Raw genomic sequence first — 27,161 nt, forward strand, 5'->3', positions numbered from 1 at the left:
GGATGTGTTCAACTGTTCTCACCCTTGCCATCATTTCTTGAAATCTGATTGCAGAAGAATAATGTCCATCGTCACTGTGTCAATCTGTTGCTCTAGGGCATACCTGGACTCCTTGGCCGCCTGTAGTATTTCCCTTTATTGATGGATCCTGAGACTTCTATTCTTGTGTGCCTCTTTGGCTCTGTTCTGTGGGCAAGCTTGATTTGTCTTTTGAAAGTGCCCCCAGGAGAATTTTTTCCAGTTAACATGATTATGCTATTTTGCCTCCCTTCTCTGGGCCCATCATAACAGTTCTTCATTGGGGGATTCCCCCCTAATGTTGGAAAGTACATCCCAAATGCTTCTAACATTGCAAACGTCTTTTAGCCAGGCCCCACTATTTCACCTTACTGAGCCATCCCCACAGCACTCCATGATCCTCGATCTGCCACTCGCTGTTCACTATCCCAGAGGGGCCTGCTGATCCAGGTTGTTTCTGTCAGAGAGCAGAGGGTGAGGCAGGATCCAACTGGTCCACATCTTCCCCCTACTCACAGTTCAAGGCTGCTACCTGTGGTCAATTGCTACCATCCCCCCTGCCCTGTGGGTGGACAACTTCATGTCAGGGCTCTCTGGGGTTCGGCACTTACTTTTCCTGACACTGTCGTTGTCTCATCACGGCTCTAAGAACTCAGGATAGGCCTCCGCATCACCACTATGTTCACATCACTGCCTGTCTTCCAAGCACCCAATGCAGCACCTGGGAAGCCTTCTGCACCCTCAGTTTCTCAATTTCATGGGTTCAGAATCTGACCCAGCCTGCTGTCTTCTTACTGTCTTAGGACCTAGTCATAGCAGAACCCCAGATTCCCACACTATAGCCATCATGTTGTGGAGGGGGACCAGCCCGATTATGCATGGTTCGCTCCGGCACCTTTCAGAGTTAGCCACAAGTCTGAACCTGCGTAACTACTCCTATGTTCTCTGTGTTGTTTGTCAGTCGGATGCCCTGCACCCCTCAGGATTTTTGCTACATTAGGTCATCTTCAGCAGGAGTTTTTCTTGAAAACGCCATCTTGCCTCTGTTTCTTGGCCACCCTCCAACTACGTATTTTTGTTGCCCACTGCTGAGTAGGACATTCTCCATCCTACATGTAAAGTGTTTAGCAGGCACTCGGAAGCCTGACAGTAATCAGCCGCGGACCTTGCAGGTATGAGTGGTGGGCAATGGGGCCAGGTTGTGGGGGGATTTGACAGACGACCACAATGGAAAATGTAATAAATAATTAATTTTCCCTCTTTGTCGTCTGTCGAAATCCCCCCAATCGGCTCCACCCTCTTATCTGCACGGGCCACGGCTGACAGTAATATATGCAAATTTGGCATAAATGGTATCTTTGTGTATGTCTACAATAAAACACTTTTGTTCTCAGACGAAAATGTGGGAATACAGACATAAGATGAGATACAGTTCAATTAAAGTAAACAATCATAAATTAGATGTCACCGAGGTGATAGAGGACATAGTAGAAGGGAGGCATTAAAGTTTCAATATTGTGCTATGTATGTTTCAAGGCATAATGATAAGTAGTGCAATGATTTACTAATAACCACACATATTTCAAGAAATGAAAAGAAGAAAGTCAAATGTTTTCCCATAAATTAAAAGTATACGCATAAATAAGATTTGGACAATTAATATAGAAGGAAATTTTGTTATAAATGATCCTCTTTAAGATTTTTATCAGCAAAGGCGGAGTTGTAAAGAAGTTAAATCAATGCAAAGACACCCAGAATAGGGATGGATTGAGTGGAACTACTAATTCATATTTCACAGCACCAGGAGTAAAGTGTCCAAAGGTGATAGTGATGGGGCCCTATTGAAGAGAAGTTTTTGCAAGGCCCAAGCTTTGACTCTGGGTAAGACCAAGAATGAGCCAGACTGAAGCAGAAGTCTCAAACACAGTGGCGGCTAGCACAGGTAAGGGCGATGAGGCGAGGCAGGTGGGATGTTGACAGATGTCAGAATAGGTATTATTTATTTATTTAATTATACCTATTCCGCAGTCTGACGACTTTATATGTTTTGGTCAATGCCTGAGGAACCTAAAAAAGAGCAAAGGCTGCAAACTTAGGAAAACCTGTTAATAAAGTAACAGAGGTTTAAAACATATTCATGAACAGCCGGTTAAAATAAAATAAATCACCTTGGCCAGTGATGATTTTTAATTCAGCATAGTGTTGAGACATACACAACAATATGAAAAATGTTCTTACCCCGGTCTTTCCGAGCCTCTCCGAACCCGCCAGATCCACCAGATTAATTTTGGAAACAGTGTATTTTGCATTGGATAATATCCTGGAATGAGACTGGTCAAAAAGAGAGCGTTACTGCTAGTATTTAAATTGTTAAGACACAAACAATAGGGATTTAATTTACAAATGGTTAAAATAAACCATCAGGAACAAAGGAATGCAGTGTAATTTTTAGACGCTTTTGAACTTATCAGCTTTACTTATATGTCCTCAATGCACAACTTACATGATTAGGTAACTCATTTGTGACATCAGAGAATAAAAAAACTCCATATGCCAATCAACTCAAACCAGCCCAAAACAAGCACTGACAAAGCCAATAGGTCATGCCTTTCAAAAGCTGAAATTGGCACTTTCATGATGCAGGTTGCATTATCTTGGGCCGTTACTGGTAGTGCAGTAACACAAGCCTCCTTTTCCTAGAGATCCCATAGGGATACCCTGATTCTTTTTCATAAAATCTCCACCTCAGAGTAGACATATGCAAAGCAGAGGTGGGGGTAGGTTAGGTAAGGTAGGTACTGTAGGTTAGGTATGGAATGCAGAACAGGTTAGGTATGCTAGGTAGGTTAAGTAAGCTAGGTATGAAAGGTACCTTTATGGTAACTACTGAAGGGTAGGTGTGCTGAGTAGTTTTGTTATTCTAAGTAGGTAAGGTATTATAGATAGGTATGGTAGGTAGGAAGGTATGGTATGTGAGGTGTGGTAGGTTAGGTACAGTTGGTATGTAAGTAATAGTAGTTAAAGTATAAAGGTTATGTATGGTAGTTATGTTAAGGAGGTATATTAGGTAAGCAGGTATAATATGTAAGCATGGTATGATAGGTAGAGTAGGTAGAAATGGCAGCAAGCCTTGATATGATAGGCTAGACATGATAGGTTGGTTAGGTATGATAGGTTATGGAAGGTATGGTAGACTAGCTATCGTAGGCATGTTAGGTTAGGTAAAGTAGGTTAATAAGCATGTATGGTAAGTTAGTTATGGTATGTAGGAACAGTAGGAAAGTGGATGTGGTAGGTATATTTGATGGTTTTGCTTGATATACCATGAAGATATAAGAGGTTATGTAGTTTTTTTTAAATAACCTTCTTTATTGGTTGCTGGTGACATTAATAGAGAAAATGACAATGAGTCATCAATAAATATATGCCATTTGAAACCTATTCACCACCAGCCAGTCCTATATAAATGTAAATGTAAAATTGATACTTGTATAGCGCACTACTCACCCGCAAGGGTCTCAAGGCACTTGTACGAATACCGCTGTGGAACCCATCCTGGCTTTCCCTGTGAGGTGTCCACTCCTGGGCACCCGCAAGGTGGAGGCCAGGCATCCTTAGCGTTGTGAGGGCCATTGTGGAGATTAAGCAAGCTATTGCCCAGAGTTGCAGAGTGGGACTCCATGATTGGAATAGGCACTGAGGCGAGAATTATCAGGTCCGTGGAATTTTGAGCCCAAGACCCACCGAGGCGGGGAATTGAACCCTGGTCCCGAGATAGACCTCTGCATCAGGGTCTGCCGCTCTAACCATTGAGCCACACTTCTCCACATATAATCCTATATATATCCTATATATAAGCCTACAAGCAATCAATATAGAGTGTGGAAGTTGTGTGAGAGTGTCAGGTTAGTCAGATGTTGACATAGATGAGTTAATAGTCTAATCTCATGGGGTTGCATTAAACAGAGAGGTCTAGAAAGGCAGCTAACAGTCCGCCACAAACATCAGAGTCCTCACCCAATTTGTCATCAGTTCGGCATCTTTTTAATCTCAATTCCTCTGCTACTGCCAATTCGGCAAGAGGTTATGTAGGCTAGATTAGATTTGGTAGATTGGTTATATATGGTAGGTGCGGCAGGTTGATCTGAAAACTTAACAAGTGTCGGTGGGTTTTTATTATAATAAGAAAGACAGGTTTGGTTGGTATATTAAGTAGGTAGCTATGATCTGTTAGGTGAGGTAGATAAATATGGTGGATAGATTAGGTATGTTGGGGACACCTATCCCTGTATATCAGACAGTGCTACTTCTTCAAAACAGAGATTCAAAGGAGTATTTCATGGCTCCAAACAGCAGCCTAGCTGCAAGATCCTTAATCACCTTAATCCAGACCATGGAACCTCTGGTTATACCTACTTTTAAACCATTCCCATATTCCAAACGAAAACCAGTCAATACCATATTGATTTGGGTCAGGCAGGGTAAGATCTGTAGCTGGTAGAAATAGAAGCAAGAGACGGACAATCTCTGAAGTGCAACACAAAGCTCAGAGCTAAATTTAGAGCCCAGATGGTATTCAATCTGGACTGGCGTGGGATAGCATCCTAGCTCCCTTGAATCTGTTTCATTCTAAAAAATATTGCCTCCCTCTTGCTTAATTTAATTGCAACATGTCCAGATGCTGATTCCAGGAAAGCACCCACAGAACCCAACAGAAGCAGTATCCTGACCGTCTTTCATGGGAAGTATCAGCAGGGTGTCATCAGAGTAAATAAAAATAAAAGAAAACCATGAGAGAGGATCAGCTTGGCTAGTGTCTTCATATACGTGCTAATTAAACTGGACGACACAGTGAAGTCCTGAAGAATGTCACACTGTATACTATTCCCCCTGACAGAGGATGAAAGGAGGCAAACGTCTTGCTTTAATCCCATGATGAACTAACAAAGTCAGTCTACAGCAGTGTTATCAATGCATCTGGAATGGAGCCAATCCAAATTTAGTTTGTGGTCAAAAGTGTTATAAGAATCTTTTAGATATATTAAAGTCAGCATACAGACACCATCATCCACAATCCCTTGTAGATCAGTCAATGTAAAAAAAGAATTGACTGAGTACCACAGTGATGGTAAAAAAAAACTAGATATCTGGCAATTATTGCCTTCAGATAGGCTCTTAGCTGGTAGATTACCTTTGATTTCAAGATCTAAGTAATAGATATAGGTGAGAAGATTGGCCTATAATTAATGAGAACAATAGGCTGAGTTTTTGCTTTAAAAGTAGTTACAAACGCATGAGTAAAGCTATCACACACAGTACCGGGTTTGAGTGCGAGATATAAGGTATTTGTAAACTGTAGATCAAGGAGAGGTCTCGAATGTTGCAGCACTCTTACAGGGCATGGATTCCTTAGACAGCAGAATGGAATGTTTTGAATGTATGCTGCAGAAAACTGATCAATTGCATGCCATCATCCTGGGAGGTTTAGTCCTTATAAATTAGTGTTGAAACTCCTGACAAATGTCACTTATGTTAGTGATGAACAATCAACAAGATTATAACAGAGGTCAGAGGTAGGTGGGACACAAAGGAGGAAATTGCAGCCATCCATGGATTTGTTGGCTCATTTATTAAACTTCTTTCCGCATGTTGCAGTCCAAGTTAATGCAGCTAATAAAGTGCGCCCACCAATACCGTCTTAATGCCATTATGTATATTCTAAATGTCTCTCTATAAACATCTTGTAGTGTTGTATCATAATCCTAACCTGGCCATCAGGAGCAATTAGCACATTTTCTTTGTATTTTATATTTCAATTGTTTATTGAAATGTTTTTTCCAGAAACTCTGCAAATCAGAACACAACATGGCTCAGGCAGTAAATGCATTATACAATGCTGTCAAGCATCAGACAGTGAAATACAGTGATAGAGGGGAGGGGGAAAGGGACACTATGTACTGTATGGAAACCATCCATTAAACAAATATGAAAAGCTGTATGTAGTCCATCAGATAATAAACCAGACCAGCAAATCAGCATCACCTTCCCCTTGCGTGTATCTAATATCCTTCCTGGAAATCGAGGAGCACCCCAAACCTATATCCCATCTAATTAAGGCTAGTTAAAGAGTGGGATTGTGGTGTATGAGGGATCAGTCTCTACTGCTCAGTCAGAAACCTTCTTAAAAAGTGTCTACCCTAGCAATGAACCTATACCTCTTCAAACTGTTGCATTTGATTGTTCAGTTTGTTAATTACTTTTTTATAAGAGGCCATCGTTTGCGTCTGTTGAACACAGTCATAAAAGTGGTATAACTGCTGATTTTTTTTTTTCAATCTTTTTATTAAATGCAAACAACAAATACACGTAAAAGAAAAAACAGAAAACAAGGCAATATGGTACAAGTACGTCATGTCGGTGCTGGGGGGGGGGATACATGTTCAAATCAAATGCCAGAAGTAGGTGATGAGACTGGGGAAGGGGGAAGAATACAGGAGCAAGCAAGGTAGCTAAATTCCCGTGGAGGAAACAGCAGGTTGGGGGGATGACAGGTCAGTGTCCATTCCCGAGGGGGGGGGGATACAGATACCACCACGGTATTCGTTCCATTGATTCCAAATTTTCCCCCATTTGCGGGGCGTGCCACGGGAAACATACACAGTCTTTTCCCTAAACATGCACCAGTCCATGTTCTGCTGCCACACCAGAGCTGTCGGTGGCCTCTGGGCACCCCTCAACTGAGCAATGTCTCTCTTTTTTTTTTTTGTTTGAATTTGTTTATTGGGTTTTAGGTTGCAGTTACATGAAAAATACGACAGTGTTCAATCCAGGTTAAATGAGCATTACAAAAATTGGAATCACAGAGATACAATTAGAGATGTGAATCCTGTTAGGTATTTCACAGTTCAGGGTCATTGTCCATCTATTGTCGTTATCTATGTGCCTCGGTGGCACGTATCACGCAACTTCCCATCATAGCGATTGCATCTTTTATGATCGGGACCGTACTGAACATGCTAGACTATCGACTGCACCCGTGGGGGGGTGGACTCGTGTCGTGTCAGGTACTGTGAGGGTAATGCTATGGGCATCGGGAATGTGGGCGTGATACGTGATATCATGTGATAATGTGGTGTCTCTATGCGTGAAGTCATTCAGCTAGTAAATTGTGCGAGTAGAATTCTGTCTAGTTCTAGCTTGCCTTCTTTCCCAGGAACTATGGGGGTGAACTGAAGAACTTGGGAGTGGGGTGGGGGTGAGGGAAGGACGAGAGGGGGGGGGGTTTTCTAGGTCACTGCATCCAAGCACATTATGTATATTTTCATGGCATTAGGTATAGGTCTATGGCAAGCGTCGGTGGTTTGTGTCTGGGTGTCGGAGGGTCGTCGCTTGTGATCACTCAGTACTGGCGTGTAAACTCCATGATATGTTTATGGAGGTATGGGGGCCGGCGTCGTCGGTCGTGTCTGGGATTGTGTGGCTGTGGGGGACTCCTGAGGGCGTGTCGTTTGTGTAAAGGTGTAAAGTAGTTGGGCCCATTCCTGGGATATGGGATGTTTGCGATGTCCCCGTACCTCCTCCTCCCGTACCTCCTCCTCCCGTAGTATCTCTTCCTCCGCCTTACCCCATTTAAGTACCGCACCTACCCATGCTGCCTCCGGCGGTCCCGTTGGGGCTCTCCAGTGCATGGCGATACTGCGTTTTGCCAAGAAGATTGCTAGTGATAGGAATCGGTATTGTGTTTTCTCAGTTTTCCGTTTGCGGAAAATTCAGAGTGCGCATGCTTCCCATGTGTTCATGGTGGTAATGGTCGTGACCTCTTCTAAGGTTCGGTGGATCGTGTCCCAGTATTGGCGGAGGGTGGGGCAATCCCAAAACATGTGCCTGAAGTCTGCACCTGGAGTTCGACATCGGGGACATTCAAAGTGAGTGTCCGGGAAGAATCGTTGGAGGCGGCCCGGTGTAAGATAGGCCCTGTGGAGTATGTTGAATTGTAGGTTGCGGAACCTTGCGTTCCTGGAGACTTTTTTTGGATATTCCAGGGCTGACCTCCATTCCCCGTCGTGGACCACTCTGCCGAATTCCGTCTCCCACTTCTGGCGGAGAGACTGGAGGGATGGGAGGATTAACGAGCGCACCGCTCTGTAGAGCCATGTCACTAAGTGTCTCCCTACCCCCATGTGCAGGACCGTATGAATCACTGGATGTGTCGCTGGTTCGCCGGTCCCTAGGTTCCAGTGTGTACCGCTGCTATCCAGTAATTGCCTATGTAGCAAAAACTGTCCAGGGGGTATGTCGTAACGGTCCATCAGCTGCTCAAACGTCAGCAACTGCCCGTCGTCGAACAGAGATCCGATCTCCGTGACCTCCAGTTCTGTCCACACCCGGAGCGTGTCCGGGGAATAATACGATTCCCTGCGGGGAAAACCCACCAGTGGCAGCAAAGGCGAATACAGTGGTTGTGCTTTGGACATGCGGTGTATCCGCATCATGCACTTTCGGGCAACGGACACTTGCAGGGGACGAGTCCGCAGGGGTTTAGTGCCCGGTAACAAGAGTCTGACGATCGCGGCCTGCGAGAGAGGACCAGTAGTTGTGTTGGTCTCTCCTGTGTGACGTCCCGCCGTCCAGTAGGACAGCCATTGGAGCTGGGCCGCTAGAAAGTATGCCTCAAAGGCCGGCGCTCCCAGTCCCCCCTCCGTGGTAGGGAGGTAGAGTGTTGTGAGCGCTACTCGTTTTCGACCTCCTCCCCATATCAGGTCTATCAGAAGAGTGTTCAGTTCTCCGAAGAATGATCGAGGTGGGATCACTGGGAGATTCGCGAAGCTATATAGCAGGCGGGGGAGCATGATCATTTTTGCTAGTGCCACTCGGCCTATGGGCGCCAGAGGGAGTGTCTTCCAGAAATTAACCGCCGATCGAAGACCAGCTAGTGTCCTACGATGATTCCCTGTGTATAGGTCCTCCGGGGTGTGGTACAACCGTATTCCCAGATATCTGGGGGCGTCGCCGTTCCAGGCGAGTGATTGAGTACCCATCCGGATTTCGAAGGGGGCCATATGGGGGCTCAGCGGGTATATGGATGATTTCCCCCAGTTGACCCTGAGGCCTGACACTGTTGCAAACTCCTCTAACGTTCTCCAGATCCACGTCAGGTCGCTCGTGGCTTCCCTAACATAGATCAGGAGGTCATCTGCATATAGAGATACACAGTGCCACACATTCGCTAGGGGGATACCCCAGTCTTCACCCTCCCGTCTCAGGCGTATCGCCAAAGGTTCAACCGCTAAAGCAAACAAGAGGGGCGACAACGGGCAGCCTTGTCTAGTTCCTCTGCTTACGGTGAATTCCGGGGAGATGTAGGTGCCGATCCGGACCCTGGACCTAAGTTGTGTGTACAGGAGCTTAGTGTAAGCGATGAGGCGGGAGCCAAAGTTGTTCTTGGTTATGACTGCGAATAAATATGGCCATAGGAGGGTGTCAAATGCCTTCTCGAGGTCTAGTATGAGGCAAGCTGCATTCGGGAACTGGGTTTGAGTCATATCTTGGACGTGGAAGAGTCCACGGAGATTTTGGGATGTGTCGCGGTTTGGTACGAATCCGTTTTGGTCGGGGTGGACCAGTTGGGGTACGACTTGGGCATATCTCGTCGCTAACAGTTTACCCAGGATTTTACAGTCTGAGTTGAGTAATGTAATCGGCCTGTAGGACGATGGGAGTTGGGGGTCCCTGTGTGGTTTTAGGAACGACACTATTAATGATTCTCTGAGGGAGCGTGGGAGGATTCCCGCCCGGAATGCATCCTCGAACATAGTCGTTAGACGCGGGGCGAGGTGAGTTACGAACGTCTGGTAATACTCGAGGGGGAAGCCGTCTATGCCTGGGGCCTTGTTCCTGGCAAGCGTCCCTATCGCTGCCTTAATCTCGGTCTGTGTTAATTTCCTGTCTAGGTCCTTTCGGAGCACTGGCGAGACCTGGGGGAATGGTAATGGGGATAGGAAGTTGGATACCTCGAGGGTGTCACCTTGGCCGGAAGTTTGGTATATGTGCGAGTAGTATGTGTAGAAAACCTGCATGATCGTTACCTGGGAAGTCTGGAGGTGACCGGCTTGGTCTGTAATTTCCGTGATAGGTTTCAAGTCGGGGTCTTGTCGAGCTAACCATGCCAAGAGTGTGCCACCCCTGTTGCCCTCCCGGTGTACCTTACTGGCATATTTTCTGAAATTGTATTTACGCAGGTCCCGCAATGTCTCAGCGTATTTTGTCTTAGCCTCTGCTATTTGTAGCTGGGTCACCTCGCCGCGGTCATCTGCTTGCAGCATGGCTGCGAGCTCCTGTTCTGTGGTGTGTAATGCATTTTCTAGCACCTTTCGCACTCCTAACACTTGCTGAATGCAGTGTCCCCTCGCTACTACTTTGTGTGCATCCCACTCAACGAGACTAGATGACGCCGAACCCACATTGAGTCTGAAGTGTTCCTGCAGGTGTTCCCCGTGATCATGTGTGAATACCAGGTCTGTGAGGCACTCCCGAGGGAGCTTCCAGGTCGGTACTGGGGGGTGGGGTGGTTTCCATCGGAGGGTCAGGGTGTGGGCGTCATGATCTGATAGCACTCTGCCTAGGTAGTCTGTGTGTCTGGCTTTGGCGTGTATAGCAGGTGAGCATAGAAATCGATCGAGTCTCACTCGAAGGTCGTGTGGAATGGAATGAAATGAGTACAGTTTCGTTGTGGGGTTCAGTGCTCTCCACGTGTCCGTCAGTGTCCAGTGTTGAACCCATTCATTGAAGAGTGCCGTCTGTCTGTAGATTGGTGACCGTGGTGGCGGGGGGGCGGGACCGGTCGAGGGTCGTGTCTAAGACACTGTTATAATCCCCTCCTAGTAGCCAAGGGGTGTGAGTGTGATGCGCCAGCGTGGTCGTGAGGCGAGACCAAAAGGCGTTCTGTTCCACGTTTGGGGCATAGATACTGCCTATCAGGATAGGCTGTCCATCCAGTTGTCCTTCCAGTAAGACATAGCGTCCCTCCTTATCCACCACCCTGGATTGTTCTCGAAATGGGACTCCCGGCCTGACCCAGATAAGTGTGCCCCTGGCAAATGCAGAGTACCCTGTGGCGCAGATCATACCCCTCCATTTCCTCTGCAGCTTGCTGACTTCTGCCGTCGTCAAGTGAGTCTCTTGGAGTAACGCTATATGCGCCTGCTGTCTCTTTAGATAGGCATAGACTGCATATCGTTTGCTTGCTGTGTGTAACCCCCTGACGCTGAGCAATGTCTCTCTTAGCAATCATATTACCCAAGGTCACCCATCGAAGCTGCGCCAGGCCATAATCATTCGGCTCCCAGACATTCAACAAACACCGCCTCGCCTCTGGCATTGATTGCACACCCGTGACCTCACTCATCACTTCATGCACACGAGTCCAATAGCTCATAACCGCAGGGCATTCCCAAATAATATGGAAAAACGTACCCACCAGACCACAACCACGCCTGCACAGCCCATCCACAGAGAACCCCATTCGCACCAGACGAGGACCAGTCACGTAGACCCTATGGAGAATTTTGAGCTGGACAAACCGGAGGCGCGCCGGGATAGCCACCTCCTTTGGGGAGGAAATCGCCGCCTGCCAATCCTCATCGTCGAGTTCCAGACCGTCACTTGTCCACACCTCCCGAAGGTTACTCAATAAATCGGATCTGGCATTGATCAACTTCTTGTATATGAGTGAGATCGTGCTGTCAGGGACATGCCCGTTGAGCACCCGATCTTCAAGCGGGGACGCCTCCGGAATATCCGAGCCCAGGGGAAACACGGACAAAACCGCGTGCCGGATTTGCACGTATCGAAAGGATTCTCTATCATTCAAGTCATACTCAACTTTCAGCTCCTCAAACGTCTTGACTCTACCCTTGATCCACACATCATCCACCCTACTGATACCGATCACATCCCACTTATTGAAACCCTTCGACTTCCAGAGGGAGCCAAGTTTTTCCGATGCATAAAGCGGGGTAGCACGGGTCGGCTTATCAGCCCAGCCCAGGGCCGCTGTAGCGCGATGCCACACCTGCACCGCTGTCCTAGTGGGGCCCGTGAGAGATCCGCCAACAGATTTCGCATACAGAGCCCTGTTGTAGTTGCCACCAGGCAACAGCCATCTATCCATCTCAAACGCCGGGCTCTGTAAAGGACCGTAAGTGCAATGGTTGATGGCCCCCAGCTGGGAGGCCCAATAGTAGCGGCGGACGTCCGGGAGCGCGATACCCCCGTCGTACCACGGGAGCGTCAGCTTCGCAAGAGCAATACGGGAACGGCCCCCCCACACCAATTGCCGCTGTAGACTTTCAATCTCCCGGAAGTACCGGGCGGGCACTACATCAAGTGTATTCTGCAAGGCATAAAGGAACCGAGGGAGCGACATCATCTTAAATAACGCCGCCCGTCCCAAAGGAGAGAGAGGGAGCCTGCCCCACGCTGTCACATCGGCACGGAGGCGCTGAAGAGGGGGTAACAAATTGCGTTCATAACGGAGCACAGGGTCCAAGGTGATAAAAATCCCCAAGTACCTGAATCCCTCCCGCACCACCAAAATAGGACATCCCCGAGGCAGGAATAACTGCTGATTTTGATCCAAAATTCACACTTAGGCCCTAGCTACGGCAGTTGTGAACCATATATTGGTGTGAAGGGGCATTGGGGGCAGTTGGAACATGTCGCAAAGAGTGCCCATTCTCCCTGTTAATGGGGTAGAGATCCCTAGATCTCTTTTAATCAAATCCCATATGTTTCTCCAGAAGTGGGAAAGTGCCTTGAAGTCCCAAACAAGAAGTACTATGTTTTTTCCTGGAGCAGGCACCTCAAACAATATAATTCAGCAACATACAGGCCATATTAAGTTTGGCTGGCGACCAGTGCCATTGTTGCAAAACGTTGTAGTAAATAAACTTAAACATTGCTTCCCTAACGCTTACCGCATCATACCTCAGGTTACGCAAGTTGCTGCGAAACTCATGTTACTGGTTTTCCTTGGAGCTTTTTTCTGGGACAAGTTCAGTCCAACAAAGATACAATCTCAGTTTTGGAAGAGGATCCAGGACATGTGAAAGATAAGGCAAGCATCTGGTGTCCCTTCTCATAGGACTGATTTTTTACCGGAGTATGAACTATAAAGCGGAGCTCCATATTGTCACTCAGATCACAAGCAAATGTATCAATTTAAGAATTAATGTAGGATCTGTGCGAAAAAATTAAGCCAAGCGCATGACCCCTCCCCTCATGTATCGGGCTGCTGACCTGTTGGCACACACCTAGGAGGACCCTGTAAACCACATTGGGCCAGATGTAGGAAGCCTAATTCCGGTCGGGAATGGCCGAAATTACCGAATTTCGGCCGTTACAGACCGGAATTAGGCTTTTATTATGTAGGGGCTAAATTAAGGATTCGGTAATTTACAGAATCGGTAATTTAAGGAATCCGTAAATTACCGAATTCTTAAATACCGATTCGGTAAATTACCGAATCCTGATATGTAGGGAGCACTCAAATGAGTGATTTTCCCATTTTAGGATTCGTTATTTACCACCAAATACAAGCTGGTGGTAAATAATGAAAACCTTTGAAAAAGCATTTTTTTTGCTTTTCCAACAGTGCCATGTTGCAGACATACATGCCCTTAGGGCATGTATGTCTGCAACATGTGCACCCATACACAATTGAGGGGTGCAACAGGGTGTCAAAGTGACACCCTGACACCATTCAATGTTTTCCCCCTTTTACTGAATCGGTATTTACGGATTCGGTAATTGACATTCATTCCTATGGGCCTCCAGGCCCATAGGAATGAATGGCAATTACCGAATCGGTAAATACTGATTCGGTAATTACCGAATCTTAACGATTCTGTAATTTTTAACCTACATACCATTTTCCGAATTTAAAATACCGAATCGGTATGATTCGGTATTTTAGAGTCGGTAAAATGGAATTACCTACATCTGGCCCAAAGTCTTTTACTCGACCCACATTACCTTCTCCCACTCAAATATTGAAGTTGTATGCTAGGATGACTTGGCTGGAGGTAAGCAGTGATGTGTTCTTATATTTATAAAGTACTAGTAACTGGATTCGTGATCCGACTGGATCCCCCTCATGTCCTACACTGCACACATATTTTTATTTAATGACTACAGAGGCAATAAACTAAGGGCCTGATTCACTTTCGTGTAAGTTTACGATTGCTTTGTTATTCACAAAGAGATTTGCCAGTAGTATCTTTACGAGTGTGGAGTCTCCGCACATAATAAGATAGGTTTTTTTATCTTCGGAGACTACTAGTAAATCCTTTTGTGAATAGCAAACAATCACAAACTTACACAAACGAGTATGTTTAGATTTGAGAATCAGGCCCTTTGGTTGTAAGAAATTAAGGGACTTATTACGAGTTCCCTAGTTACGCCTAAAGGAAGTTACTGGCCCACAGTACCTTCATGGGTCCCGTTTTTTTTTTTGTAAAACCCACAGTACCTTCATGGGTCCCGTTTTTTCACCAAGACACGTCTGGATGAAACCAATGGGTAATTGCCGTGAGAGCTGGGTGAAGTATTCCCAAATCCTCCAGTCATTTGCCATTTCTTAGGGGGGCCGCCAAGGACCAGCTTGTAAAAAACGATAATTCACCCAAACCCACCCTCCTCTGGAATGAAGCAAACCCCTAGTTTTGGTAATTCATGCCATTTTACAGCCACCTTATAATGAGGCAATAAGAATAGACAAACGTCTACATAACGCTAAAGAACACATACTAACTCAAACGATATCTTGAATATTATTAACATATGTTATGAACAATGCTTTGAAATGTCAGAAATGAAGAATTAAGCTCTGTGTAGGAACGCAAGGCTATAATTTGTATTTTTTGTTGTTGATGAAGATGGTACTGATAATAATAATAATTATTATAATTATTGTTATTATTGTTATTTTTATTATTGTTATTATTATTATTATTGGTATATCGTATTCCGTTTAGGAATAAGACTTTGGTTAAACTTACCTCGAGATAGATAGTGAAAATACAGTGGGATCTGGAAGAGTTTTTGTTCATCATATGGGATGCTATTATCCTGTTGGTTTCACCCTTAAGGGAGCAAAAATAATGATGATCATATTAGTCACATAAAAATTACATTACTGGAAAACATACAGTTTATACTACAAAAATAGCTATAGAGCAAAAAACACACGAAATATAACGAAACGAGTAACAGTTTAGAAAGCATTTGAATACACGTGATTGAAAGCACTGGGCGCAATTTAAGTAAAGTTAGTGCACCAATTCTCATGTATTTGTCCATTTGTTTTGTTTTACTGGCATACATGTTTTGTGCGAGTGCTAAACTCAAGCAAGGGAACTGGTGAGCCACAAATTTGCAGTTTGCATTCTATTTAAACCTACACCCACCATGGCAACGAGGTTTTATAGCTCTGTGGCCACTGCTGGAGCACACTAATGCACCTAAATAACGAAGGCGAGTTAATCATCTAAACAGCTTTTATTACGGCTAATATAGCCATTAAAAGCACAACATCATTAAAAAATCAATACATATTTCATCTCAAATATTTATAATTGACAACATGATAAATACACAGCTAAAACTGGTATAATACAAATTTGCATCATTCTAAAACATAATAATTTCAATCCTTTCTTTTTCCGCATAAAACTCACAGCAAACAAAAATCTACTTGTGAGATATCTGTTTTCAGAATTCTTAGAGCCTCTGAGAATTTCCAAGTCGTCAGTCTTAAACATACCGGTTTAACCTATTTCCTTCTCAAGCAGCATATGCCGGGCAAAAGAATAGGATATGCTCTAAAACGTCTTAGGCATTCAAAGTGCAATTAGTTTCCCCCTCTACTATTTGACCCTGAGACCACTTATCTGTAATCGAATTAATCTGAAGGGTCTCAAAACAAAACTTCATAAAATGTAGATTTCTAGTTGAGGTTGGATTTCATCAAGATAAAATTCAAAACTTGGCATTGGCTTCAAACGTAAAAACCGTAAGGAAAGTCGTCCCGAATCTAGAATCAAACTGCACTTTATTTAATATGAATACCCAATAAATACACTTTAACTCATCCTTGGAGCGTATGGCTAATGAACCGGGATCAAGCCAAAAGCTGCTCTAACCCAATTCACAGAGTCAGGTCAGCACATAGGCGAGCCAGGGAAAAGTAAGCTGGCTACCTAATTCCATGAGTTCCTTCAGTCCTTGTCTGTAAGGACTAAGTTATTCAATACCCCAAATACTAATCCAAATTAATAATGGTCTCAAGGGAGCTAAATGCTCAAATCTCTTTATGCCAATGCAAAAAAACAGCGGGATCAAACGTGTATTTTTGAGGAGACACAGTAACATCCGTATTATTTTGTTTTCTCCTGCAACAAGAGGGCTCAGATTCTCCCCACCCCATATTTCTGCCCAACAAAGGGCAGGTGTTTACGCTCTGCTTCTATATACCTCCTACGCTGGGGGAACCGCCTCGGACTTAGAAGCTTGATGCTGCTTTACAACTGGAATGGAATTTTGGAGCAAAACATTTAATTTCAGCTAATAGAGATTTCTTTCTTAAAACTGTTACACAGCCTAATAGTCATGTATTTGGTCTTTTTAGAATTTATTTCAAGACCCTTAAATCTGCAGAAGTCGCTGAAGCTATCAAGTAACCTTTGGAACCCCCTCGAAGTCTGTGACAATAAGATTGTATCATCAGCAAACAATAATGCTGAAATGGGGACCCACTCCTAGTTTGGGTAAATCATGGTTGCAGTAGTGTAATTGATGAACAATATCATTGACATATAGTGAGAAGAGGGCGGGTGCCAATACGCACCCCTGTCTCACACCCCTCATGAAAGGAATAGCCTCCCTAACTTCACCAACTGGGCCCACTTTTGCATAGTTATCTTCGTCGAGACTAGTTATTTGTTCCAGGATGTTGTTAGGTACTCCTTGTTGTCTAAGTGATTCCCATAAGAGATCCATTGGCAGTAGAGAAATTGCTGCCTTAAAATCAATGAAGTCTCCGTCTTCAGTTTAACATTTTTCCAAGCTATGCATAACAGCCTAAACACTTGATCAATCATACTTGTCTTGGGTCTAAATCCAGCCTGGAATGGAGAGAGGATATGATTCTCATCTATCGAACAATTGAGTTTATTTAATATCTGCTTTGCATAAACTTTTTGTAAGATATCAATTAAACTAATAGGTCTATAATTGGCCAGATCTTTCTTACTACCTTTTTTTGTGGATAGGCACGATTATTTTGACCCCCTTCTATGAGTAAGGCACTGGTGCTTCAGAGGCCACAGCATTACATAGCAGATTTACATATGGCACCCATACTTCTAGGTCAAGCTTCAAGAGATCCCCAGGAATTTTGTCTGGCCCCGGAGCCTTCCCGGCTTTAATAACATCTATAGCTGTCTAAGGTGCAGATGTATCAAAATACCTATTTGCGATTCTCAAATAGCAATTTGTTGAGAATCGCTATTTGAGAATTGCAAAATGGTATGTATTTAAAAATTTGCTATTTTTTTGCGATTTCTTAAAATTCCTTAATTGCGATTAGCAAATTGCTAATCGCAATTAAGGAATAATTCCCCATTCATTTCTATGGGCCAGGAGGCCCATAGGAAGGATTGGGAAGTTATTCTTAATTTGCGATTCTTAATTTGCTAATCGCAAATTGAGAATTATTTCAAGGGTGCAAGGGTATCTTAAGGACACCCTGCTGCACCCCTGAAATTTACATGTGTGCGCATATGGCGCACATACATGCCCTAAGAGCATATATGAGCGCCAGATGGCACCTTTACAAATGACATTAAGTGCATTTGTAAAAGAATTCGCAAATTACCACCAACTACAAGTTGGTGGTAATTTGCGAATTCTTAGTCTAAATTCGCAAAACTTAATTGCTTCTTACATAGTATTTAAGGAATCACAATTTGCGATTTCTTAAATGCTTACGCAATATTAAGGAATCGCAAAATTTCGATTCCTTAATATTGCGATGAGTTTTAGTTGATACATTCCATTTTCCGATTATTTTGTCGCAAACGCTGCTTTTTACCGATTTGCAGCGTTTGCGACAAAAAAATTGTGTGATACATCTGCCCCTTAGTCTCTTATATGCTAAAGTATAAGGTGGGGGCTATTTCTTGGGTGGGAGAGGCTGAAAGGGATGGCCAATGGCATTTGGAAAGAACTCTGGTACCCCACAATACACTTTAGAAAAATGTCGAGCCCAGGTCACTGAATCCAAGTAATGATCCATACTGGTGCTACAATTTTTGCAGCCCTGTGCTATTATTCTCCAGAAAGTAGCATGATCTTTAGCTCTGGCTGCAACAATGAGGTAATTCCAATTCGCATCGTCCTAACCCTTTGCCGCCATGTTAAGCACCTTTTTATATTCTGTCCTGAGGCATTTTACTTGTACCACATCATTAGCCTTAAGTGCCACTAGTAGTCTTCTCTTGGCTAGCAAGCAATCTCTATTATGCCAAGGAGTGTTAGATGGACTCCTCGATGCTCTCAAATTTGGGCCCATTTTTTGAGGTTTAGTGGATTTGCACTATTGGTATTTCAGATGGGCAGGTGTCAACGAACTGAGAAAGGGCATCTGAAAAATGATTATAAAGGTCGGTCAATGGTTCGACTCTGTTGGCAATGTGAGACCATCTAACAGTCCTACAGTTATTGCTAATCCTCAATTGGGCAGGATTGTTTGTAATTTCAGGAGCTTGTCTTTCAATGAAACTCCTTGACACAGTCAACCACAGTGGACAATGGTTACTTTCTTATCTAATATCCACCTTGAAATCCCTTAAATAGCCCCAATATGCGACATTAAGCAGAATAAAAACTATTCTAGACTTAGGGGCACCTCTATTAAAAATGTAGGCACATGAGATGTGAGAAGGACTTCCTTTTTGCTTGCTGGGACTCTGCTTTGTAACTCACCATCATCATTGCAACATCGGGCCAACCACTACCAGTGCCGTAGTCCTCCCGCCGCCGCTCCTGACACCTGCGGCCGCCGAGGGGAGGACTACGTTTCCCTTGGGCCATTGCGGCAGGAGCCGTCACCGCCAGACACCGCCCCCGGAGGCGCTACTAAAGCGCGCGTTACCGGCTGAGCGGGTGTCTTCCTTTTTGTTTGCTGGGACTCTGCTTTGTAACTCACCATCATCATTGCAACATCGGGCCAACCACTACCAGTGCCGTAGTCCTCCCGCCGCCGCTCCTGACACCTGCGGCCGCCGAGCGGAGGACTACGTTTCCCTTGGGCCATTGCGGCAGGAGCCGTCACCGCCAGACACCGCCCCCGGAGGCGCTACTAAAGCGCGCGTTACCGGCTGAGCGGGTGTCTTCCTTTTTGCTTGCTGGGACTCTGCTTTGTAACTCACCATCATCATTGCAACATCGGGCCAACCACTACCAGTGCCGTAGTCCTCCCGCCGCCGCTCCTGACACCTGCGACCGCCGAGCGGAGGACTACGTTTCCTTTGGGCCATTGCGGCAGGAGCCGTCACCGCCAGACACCGCCCCCGGAGGGGCTACTAAAGCGCGCGTTACCGGCTGAGCGGGTGTCTTCCTTTTTGCTTGCTGGGATTCTGCTTTGTAACTCACCATCATCATTGCAACATCGGGCCAAACACTACCAGTGCCGTAGTCCTCCCGCCGCTGCTCCTGACACCTGCGGCCACCGAGCGGAGGACTACGTTTCCCTTGGGCCATTGCGGCAGGAGCCGTCACCGCCAGACACCGCCCCCGGAGGCGCTACTAAAGCGCGCGTTGCCGGCTGAGCGGGTGTCTTCCTTTTTGCTTGCTGGGACTCTGCTTTGTAACTCACCATCATCATTACGACATCGGGCCAACCACTACTAGTGCCGTGGTCCTCCCACCGCCGCTCCTGACACCTGCGGCCGCCGAGCGGAGGACTACGTTTCCCTTGGGCCATTGCGGCAGGATCCGTCACCGCCAGACACCGCCACCGGAGGCGCTACTAAAGCGCGCATTACCGGCTGAGCGGGTGTCTTCCTTTTTGCTTGCTGGGACTCTGCTTTGTAACTCACCATCATCATTGCAACATCGGGCCAACCACTACCAGTGCCGTAGTCCTCCCGCCGCCGCTCCTGATACCTGCGGCCGCCGAGCGGAGGACTACGTTTCCCATGGGCCATTGCGGCAGGAGCCGTCACCGCCAGACACCGCCCCCGGAGGCACTACTAAAGCGCGCGTTACCTGCATCGCGGGACGCCGGAGAAGCTTGGGCAAAGGGCGGGCCGTTTTGTGGCCGTTCGGGGGTCGAAGGAGGCTGGGCTGGGCCACCGCCCTTGGTCCCCGATTTAAACTGATTTCATCGTAGGATTTTTCCGTACTACATAGTAAGAACTATAGATATTAGTTTTTTGTTTTTTTGTGCTTATTCAGCCCTTTTTGTACCACCATTATGCCCTCTTCAAAACCGGCTAAACTTGTAAAGTCCAACACGCACTCTTTGACAGCAATTGACCGTGTGCTCCAAAGGACTATTGGAGTAGTGACTACGGCAATTGAGCAAACCGAGCGACGCTTCTCGTTACCCGTGGGGTCACTGCCCCCGCTTTCCATGATTAACCTATCGGGTACAACCAATAATTCCCAGGATTCGTACCTATTACCATCATTTGTATCCCTCCCACGTATGCCCCCTGTAACACATCCACAGCATTTCCCAAAGGATACTAGTATTACGGAACTATCTACTTTGCACTCTACGCCAGTTTCTCCACCACTGACTAAAGACAATAGTGAGGGTAGCTAATGAGGTTAGGTCCCCTCTACATCAACTTGATGACCAAAATAAAGAAGGTGATATTAGCATCCCCCTTCAATTACGGGAACAGATTCTTTTACCCGATCCGATAATAGACCTTCTAGAAAATGAAACTCCGTTAGAGACCTTAGCGGGAGATACTTTACTGACATTACCTCAACCACTTACCCTTTCACCCATAACCTCTAAAACCCAGGTCACACGCAGAAAGAGGAAACGAGGGGCGGATATATTTCAATGTAGAAGCGCTAAGACTAGGTTGAAAACGGATATCAAAGAAGGGAATGTTAAAAACATAGAAAAAGAACGAACACCAAATGAGCCAAAGGGACAAGTAAACGACACAGTACAATCCCCTTTAATCAAAGAATTAGTTGGGAATCTTGAGAACTCAATTAGATCATTAATATTACCCATAGTACACAGGTTAAAAATCATCACAGAAAAGCTAGGAGAATTGGAAAGTACAACGCAAACCAATTTAGAACTTACAAGGGAACTTACCAAACAGGCAACTAAAAACACATCAGGTAGGAAGGTTACTATTCCACCAACTTTCCAAGAAAAACAAAATAGACCTGATAGTAATACAACCAAAGGTAAAAAAATAAAAAAATTACTTCTGATAATATAAACTTGGTGCAATCCCCACAGCCTGAGACGATGCTTAAAAATCCTTCATCTTTATCTCAAAGTCAACCAGGCCTAAAAAAGACTGGGGTTAAAACCACAATGACTGCTTCAGTAAACAGCGACCCTAATGGTGGAAATAAAACTAGAATAGATGGCAACATGGTTAAAAACAAGGATATCCCTATACCTGGTAATAACAACCCAATTACACAAAATAGGGCAACAATCAGAACTCGGCGCGAGATCCAAATTATGCTTACGCCTGAATCAGTACCCTATGTTGCTGTGCTGACAGGGCTTCCTGAACTACTTCCAGGCCAATATGAGGACTTTAGGAGCCTCAAAAACAAAACCATATATTGGTTAAAAACGAATAGACCCCTTCCTCCTAATATTAACGGAGAAATACTTCATGTGAGAAGGACTAAATGGTTGGGTGTGAGACCAAAGGATATCAGTGGAGGTAATAATAATCAACTTTAAAGACTTTAGAGTCATGAACTACCTAAATGACTGGCATCAGGAAAAGGAGAATCTGGGGATACAGCTTCGGCAATTAGATTACTTCTACCCTAGGACACTGATATTACCCAAATATCAACGGGAATTTCAACACCACAGAAAGCAAGAGGTTTACCAATATCCACCCTCATTTTCAAATAGATTCCATGCTCGCCTAGGCTTAGATGATATAGACTGACGTACCCAGGGAACTCCCTGGGAGATAAACTCTCAATCTCAATTACATCTTCCAGGTGAACAACTATTAGTTCACCCTGAACCTAGAGATAATACGGGAGATATAACCGGTCCCTCTCTACAAACTATCATAATTGATCGGACCCCAGTACTCTCAAATGATCCATTATCTCCTCCAACCAGGGAAATACCAGTCTCGATTATAACCTGGAATGTGGCGGGGCTTGCAGGAAAAATCAATAATACCAACTGGCAGATAACAGCAATGTCCCACTCCATCATCGCTGTCCAGGAAACATGGGCAATCGAAGAACTCCATCTATTGGGTTATAAAACATTTTTTACTACAGCTATACCTAGTAGACGAGGTAGACCTAAGGGAGGTTTATCCCTGTTTTTATCAATCACCACTTCTAAAAAGCTACATGGATAGTAACTACTATCAAATTTTAATTACTACTTGGGGGGCTCAAAAACATTTAGTTATAATAAACTTTTATAATAATATCCCGATCCCATCAATCACCACTGGTCCAACTGTTCTAAAAAGCTACATGGATAGTAACTACTATCAAATTTTAATTACTACTTGGGGGGCTCAAAAAAATGTAGTTATAATAAACTTTTATAATAATATCCCGATCCCAGAACTAGAGAAGGTTATTAAAAAAAATTTGGCTACCCTTAATACCATCGAAGAAACTCTAATAGGTGACATGGCTGTTATCTGGGTAGGTGATTTTAATTGTACCATATGCCCAATGAGCTTAAAGGGGGTGTGTGGTCTGGAGGATGAAAATCAAGGGGTGATATTACATCATTTCTGCCATACAAAGAATGGGGATCTACTGAATAACATAATGGGAGATCATTCCTTAGCCTTTACTAATGAGCTTTGTACCCCACCTAAAATATTTAGTCCTACCTTTAGTGGTAGAGGGGCGAAATCACTTATAGATTTTGCACTCTTTTCATCCAGATATGCTGCATTTGTAACGAACAGGGAGACCGTTATTAATGGTATGAGTGACCATTATCCTATTTCGGTTACCTATAATTTCGACCCTAGTAATCGGGCCCAAACTTACCTCACTCATTATGACTTGAACCCTATCCTTGGGCAACAAAATGGATTTTGTATTAAGTGGGAGAAGGTAATTCAGAAAACTTTACAAAAAGTCTGTTAACTAGTACCCTTAAGGAAATTAATTCATGTCTCTCCTCAGAAGAAGATCCTACTTCTGTTCTTAGATCTTTTAATAAAATATGCTCCTGTATTAAAGACCTCTTGGTGAGAATTCCCCGTAATACAGTTAAGGGCTCCCCCGGATGGTTTGATACAAACTGTACAAGGGCACTTTCTGCACTTAAAAAAGTCCTACACTCTAGTTTATCTACTAGAATGCAGATTCAATCTGCAAGACGTAGATACCGTAGAGCCCTTACTAATAGAAAAAAAGATCTTAAAGCTAAAGCCTGGTCTGTCTTGCATTCGGCGTCCGAACAAAAGGATAATGTTGCCTTTTGGAAGGCTGTAAATGCACCGTTCTATCAAGAACGGTTGGGTCCCCGCATAGACAACGCAATATCAGCACAGGAATGGATGAAACATTTCCAGGCTCTTTATAGCATTCCAGCTGCCCTAGAGGATTCACCTCCTTTAAGATTTATAGCAGAAAACACAGGTGTTTCCTTCCCAATAGATATTCAGTTTGAAATGGAGGAGGTTCAAAAAGCACTAAGGGAAAGCCCGGCGGCTAAAGTCCCCGGTCCCGATTGTGTGCCGATTGATGTTTTTAAAAACCTCCCTGATCTCTGGGTCCCAATACTAACAAAAGTATTGAATTTCTCAAATCAAATTGGTTTCATTAAGACCTGGCAAGAGGCAGTCTTGGTTCCCATATATAAAAAGGGGGATAGGAATGATCCTGTCTGCTATCGGCCCATTGCGCTCCTAGACGGCCTAATGAAAATGGCAGGCAGGATCATTCTTGTTCGCATACAGGAATGGCTTGAGGACCACAATGGTTTTTTCCACACTACAATATGGATTTAGGAAAGGGAGAGGGACAATAGAGCAAGGGCTAAATCTCTCCCTTATTATTTCTAAATATATACATGCCAAAAAAAACAACCTATATGTAACATATGTAGACCTTAGTTCTGCATTCGATTGCGTAAGGCATGATATTTTGTGGCAGACCCTAACGGACATTGGGCTGGATAACAGGATACTTATTTTTATCAAAGAACTTTACTTCGGTGCTGGTGCACGAGTAAGATACGGCAAAAAAGGGGAATGCACAGAATTTTTCCCGATTCATAGAGGAGTAAGACAGGGGTGCATTCTTGCACCCTTGCTTTTTAACTTATATATAAATGACGTGGGTTCCTTTCTTACACAACATTATTATGATTATCCAGTAATTCAGGGAAAACCCATTCCAATACTCCTTTACGCTGATGACGCGGCGATTTTATCACAGACAAAGAGGGGACTGCAAAAGGCAGTGGAAACATTTTCACACTATATGAGTGATAGGGGGCTACACATAAATGTTTCTAAGACATTTACTATGTCATGTGGTTTAAATAAAGCAAGAGCACCTTGTACGATTTTCTTAGAAGATAGGCGTGTCGAGTTAGCGGACATATTCTGTTATCTAGGAGTACATTTTGATAGACAAGGCACCTGGAAGCCCGCTGTAAATGCGAGGGCTCTAGCTTTTAACAAAGCAACCGAAGCACTCCTAAACTTTGCCAAAAAGATAGGGTCTAGGCCACCTAGGGAGCTTCTCCAAATTTTTAAAGCTAAATGCGTTTCAATTGGAACCTTTGGAGCGGGTCTCTGGGGATCGCTGCCTGTGGATGCAATTCAACGCATAGAGAATAAATTCCTACGTTACCTACTGGCAGCTCCAAGGAGCACATCTACATATGTGCTCCATGCCGAACTTGCTATACAACACATCTCAGATATTATAAAAATGGCACAGATTTTACTCTGGCACAACATTTGGACTAACCCTGCCACAGTATTGAACAGAACCATTATAGAGGACTGTTTGCTATGCGAAGGGGTAAAAAATATTACATGGTTCTCTTACATAAAAAATATAGTATCCGAAATTGGTCACCCAGAATACTTCTCAAACCCAATTACCATGGACCTTGTATCACGATCTGTTTTAAAGAAAACCCTGTTGGAACACCTTGAAATTAAAAGATGGAATAAGGAAAGGAACAAGATATCAGTCACCAACCATGATGACGTTACATTGCATAGAAATATTCAGTTGTATCTTGTAGTAGACCAACCTTTTTTCTTTCGCAGGCTTTTAACATGTTTTCGTTTTGAAACCTTTTATAGACTAATAACCCTCCCAAGGTGTAACGATTGGTCGAGAGAAAAAATAACCTGTCCATGTGATAATGTGTCATTCCAATCAAACATTCATTGTACCCTATACTGCACCTTTTACTCCCATCCAAGGCGACAAATTTTGAGACCTCTTTTGTTATCCTGGGGAGTAAGAGGGTCAAGAGAAGCGTATAATAGATTACGGTCATTGGATGATTACTACACTAATGTTATGTTATGTTATGTTATGTATCTTAGAGCAATATTGAGATTGAGAAGGTCCATTATAGCCGAATAGTCATAATTTGTAATGACAAATTAATTTTTAACTGTCATTTTAACTTCAATGCACCTTTGGAATTTTTTTTTTATTTGTTTTCTTTTAAACTGAATTCCAATATTGGTTTTTATTCAAAAGTGTAATTGTTATGAATTTTAAACCGTGATTGTATTGTACATGCTTTCATGAATTGTTTTTACACTTCAAATAAAGCTTTTGAACTTGAACTTGAGAAGGAAACCTGCCACTCGCAGAAAGATCTAAACTGAATGCAAGTGAATGATATTTTTTTCTCCTGACCAAAAGATTTTTAAATTTCAGCCTCAGATTTCATCTTCTGAATCTCTTTGTTAGTCCGTGGTCCAAAAAAAATGACACATTGAATGGCAATTCCAACATTTAGTGCTGAGTTTCAGGTGTCAACACCAGGGAGAACAACAGCAAGCCCCTCTCACAGAGACTCTGCAACACAGGATGCAGTACTACTTGCTACTCCTATCAAACCAACACATATTAACCCCTCTTCTGTGACAATTTCCATAAAATCTTCTCATTTTCCTTTGGGAAGTACTCCAAGAACGGGTTCATTGAATTCCAAAGAGAACAGTTGCCATGGATCAACAGAGCTCAAAATCTAGGCACTTCAACAATTCCAGCTGATGTCTGGCAAATAATTTGCCAGAAAACATCCCTTTGTCTCCTTTCCTTCACTGGTGGATTCAAAGACGTTGAGCCAACTGCATTAAATTCTTTCTTTGCCACTGTTTGAATTTGCTGATACTAACTCCTTCAGAATATCCAGCTCAGAAACAGCTGATCTGAATTTCTTCTCTAAACATATTGTGACACCTCGAACAGAGAAAGGTATTATGAATGTATCCATCAAGGTTTCCAACAGTACATAAACCAATGTCATCAACAGGTAGTGCCTAAATCTTTGTCTGTATGTTCTCAAATATGATGGATGAACTAATTTCAGATGAGCAAGTCTATGTTTTGAACTTACACACAACTCTATTTGAGAGCTACTGAAAGGTTAGGAGGCCACCAATAGGTGAGATTCTTGATCGTACTTAATTAGGGAGGTCAATTAAAACACACACCATCCAGATGATGAAGTGGACCGTAAACGAGAATACTGGTGAGAAAATCTACAGCATCTCCTTCCTGGACTGGGTAACTCGGAATGCCAGGTCCTGTAATGTCTGCAATGAGAGACATACTTTGAATCTTTGTGCCTTTTGTGCCAACGTTCGGATGGTGATCGGTAC

At 44.1% G+C, this 27,161-nt stretch overlaps 1 protein-coding gene across 3 annotated transcripts in view; it reads right to left on the reverse strand.

The window, feature by feature from the left end:
• The window catches only part of KIF9 (kinesin family member 9), a 691,235-nt gene that overhangs the window by 516,785 nt on the left and 147,289 nt on the right, over positions 1 to 27,161 (reverse strand). For all 3 annotated transcript variants that reach the window (XM_078664229.1, XM_078664228.1, XM_078664230.1), the window contains 2 exons: positions 15,075 to 15,158; positions 2,257 to 2,349 (listed from right to left, as the gene is read on the reverse strand). In XM_078664229.1, coding sequence (XP_078520355.1) covers positions 2,257 to 2,349; positions 15,075 to 15,158 — 177 coding nt within the window. The remainder of the gene's footprint in view (positions 1 to 2,256; positions 2,350 to 15,074; positions 15,159 to 27,161) is intronic.

Source organism: Lissotriton helveticus, chromosome 10, assembly GCF_964261635.1.
Source record: "Lissotriton helveticus chromosome 10, aLisHel1.1, whole genome shotgun sequence".
Taxonomy (NCBI): domain Eukaryota; kingdom Metazoa; phylum Chordata; class Amphibia; order Caudata; family Salamandridae; genus Lissotriton; species Lissotriton helveticus.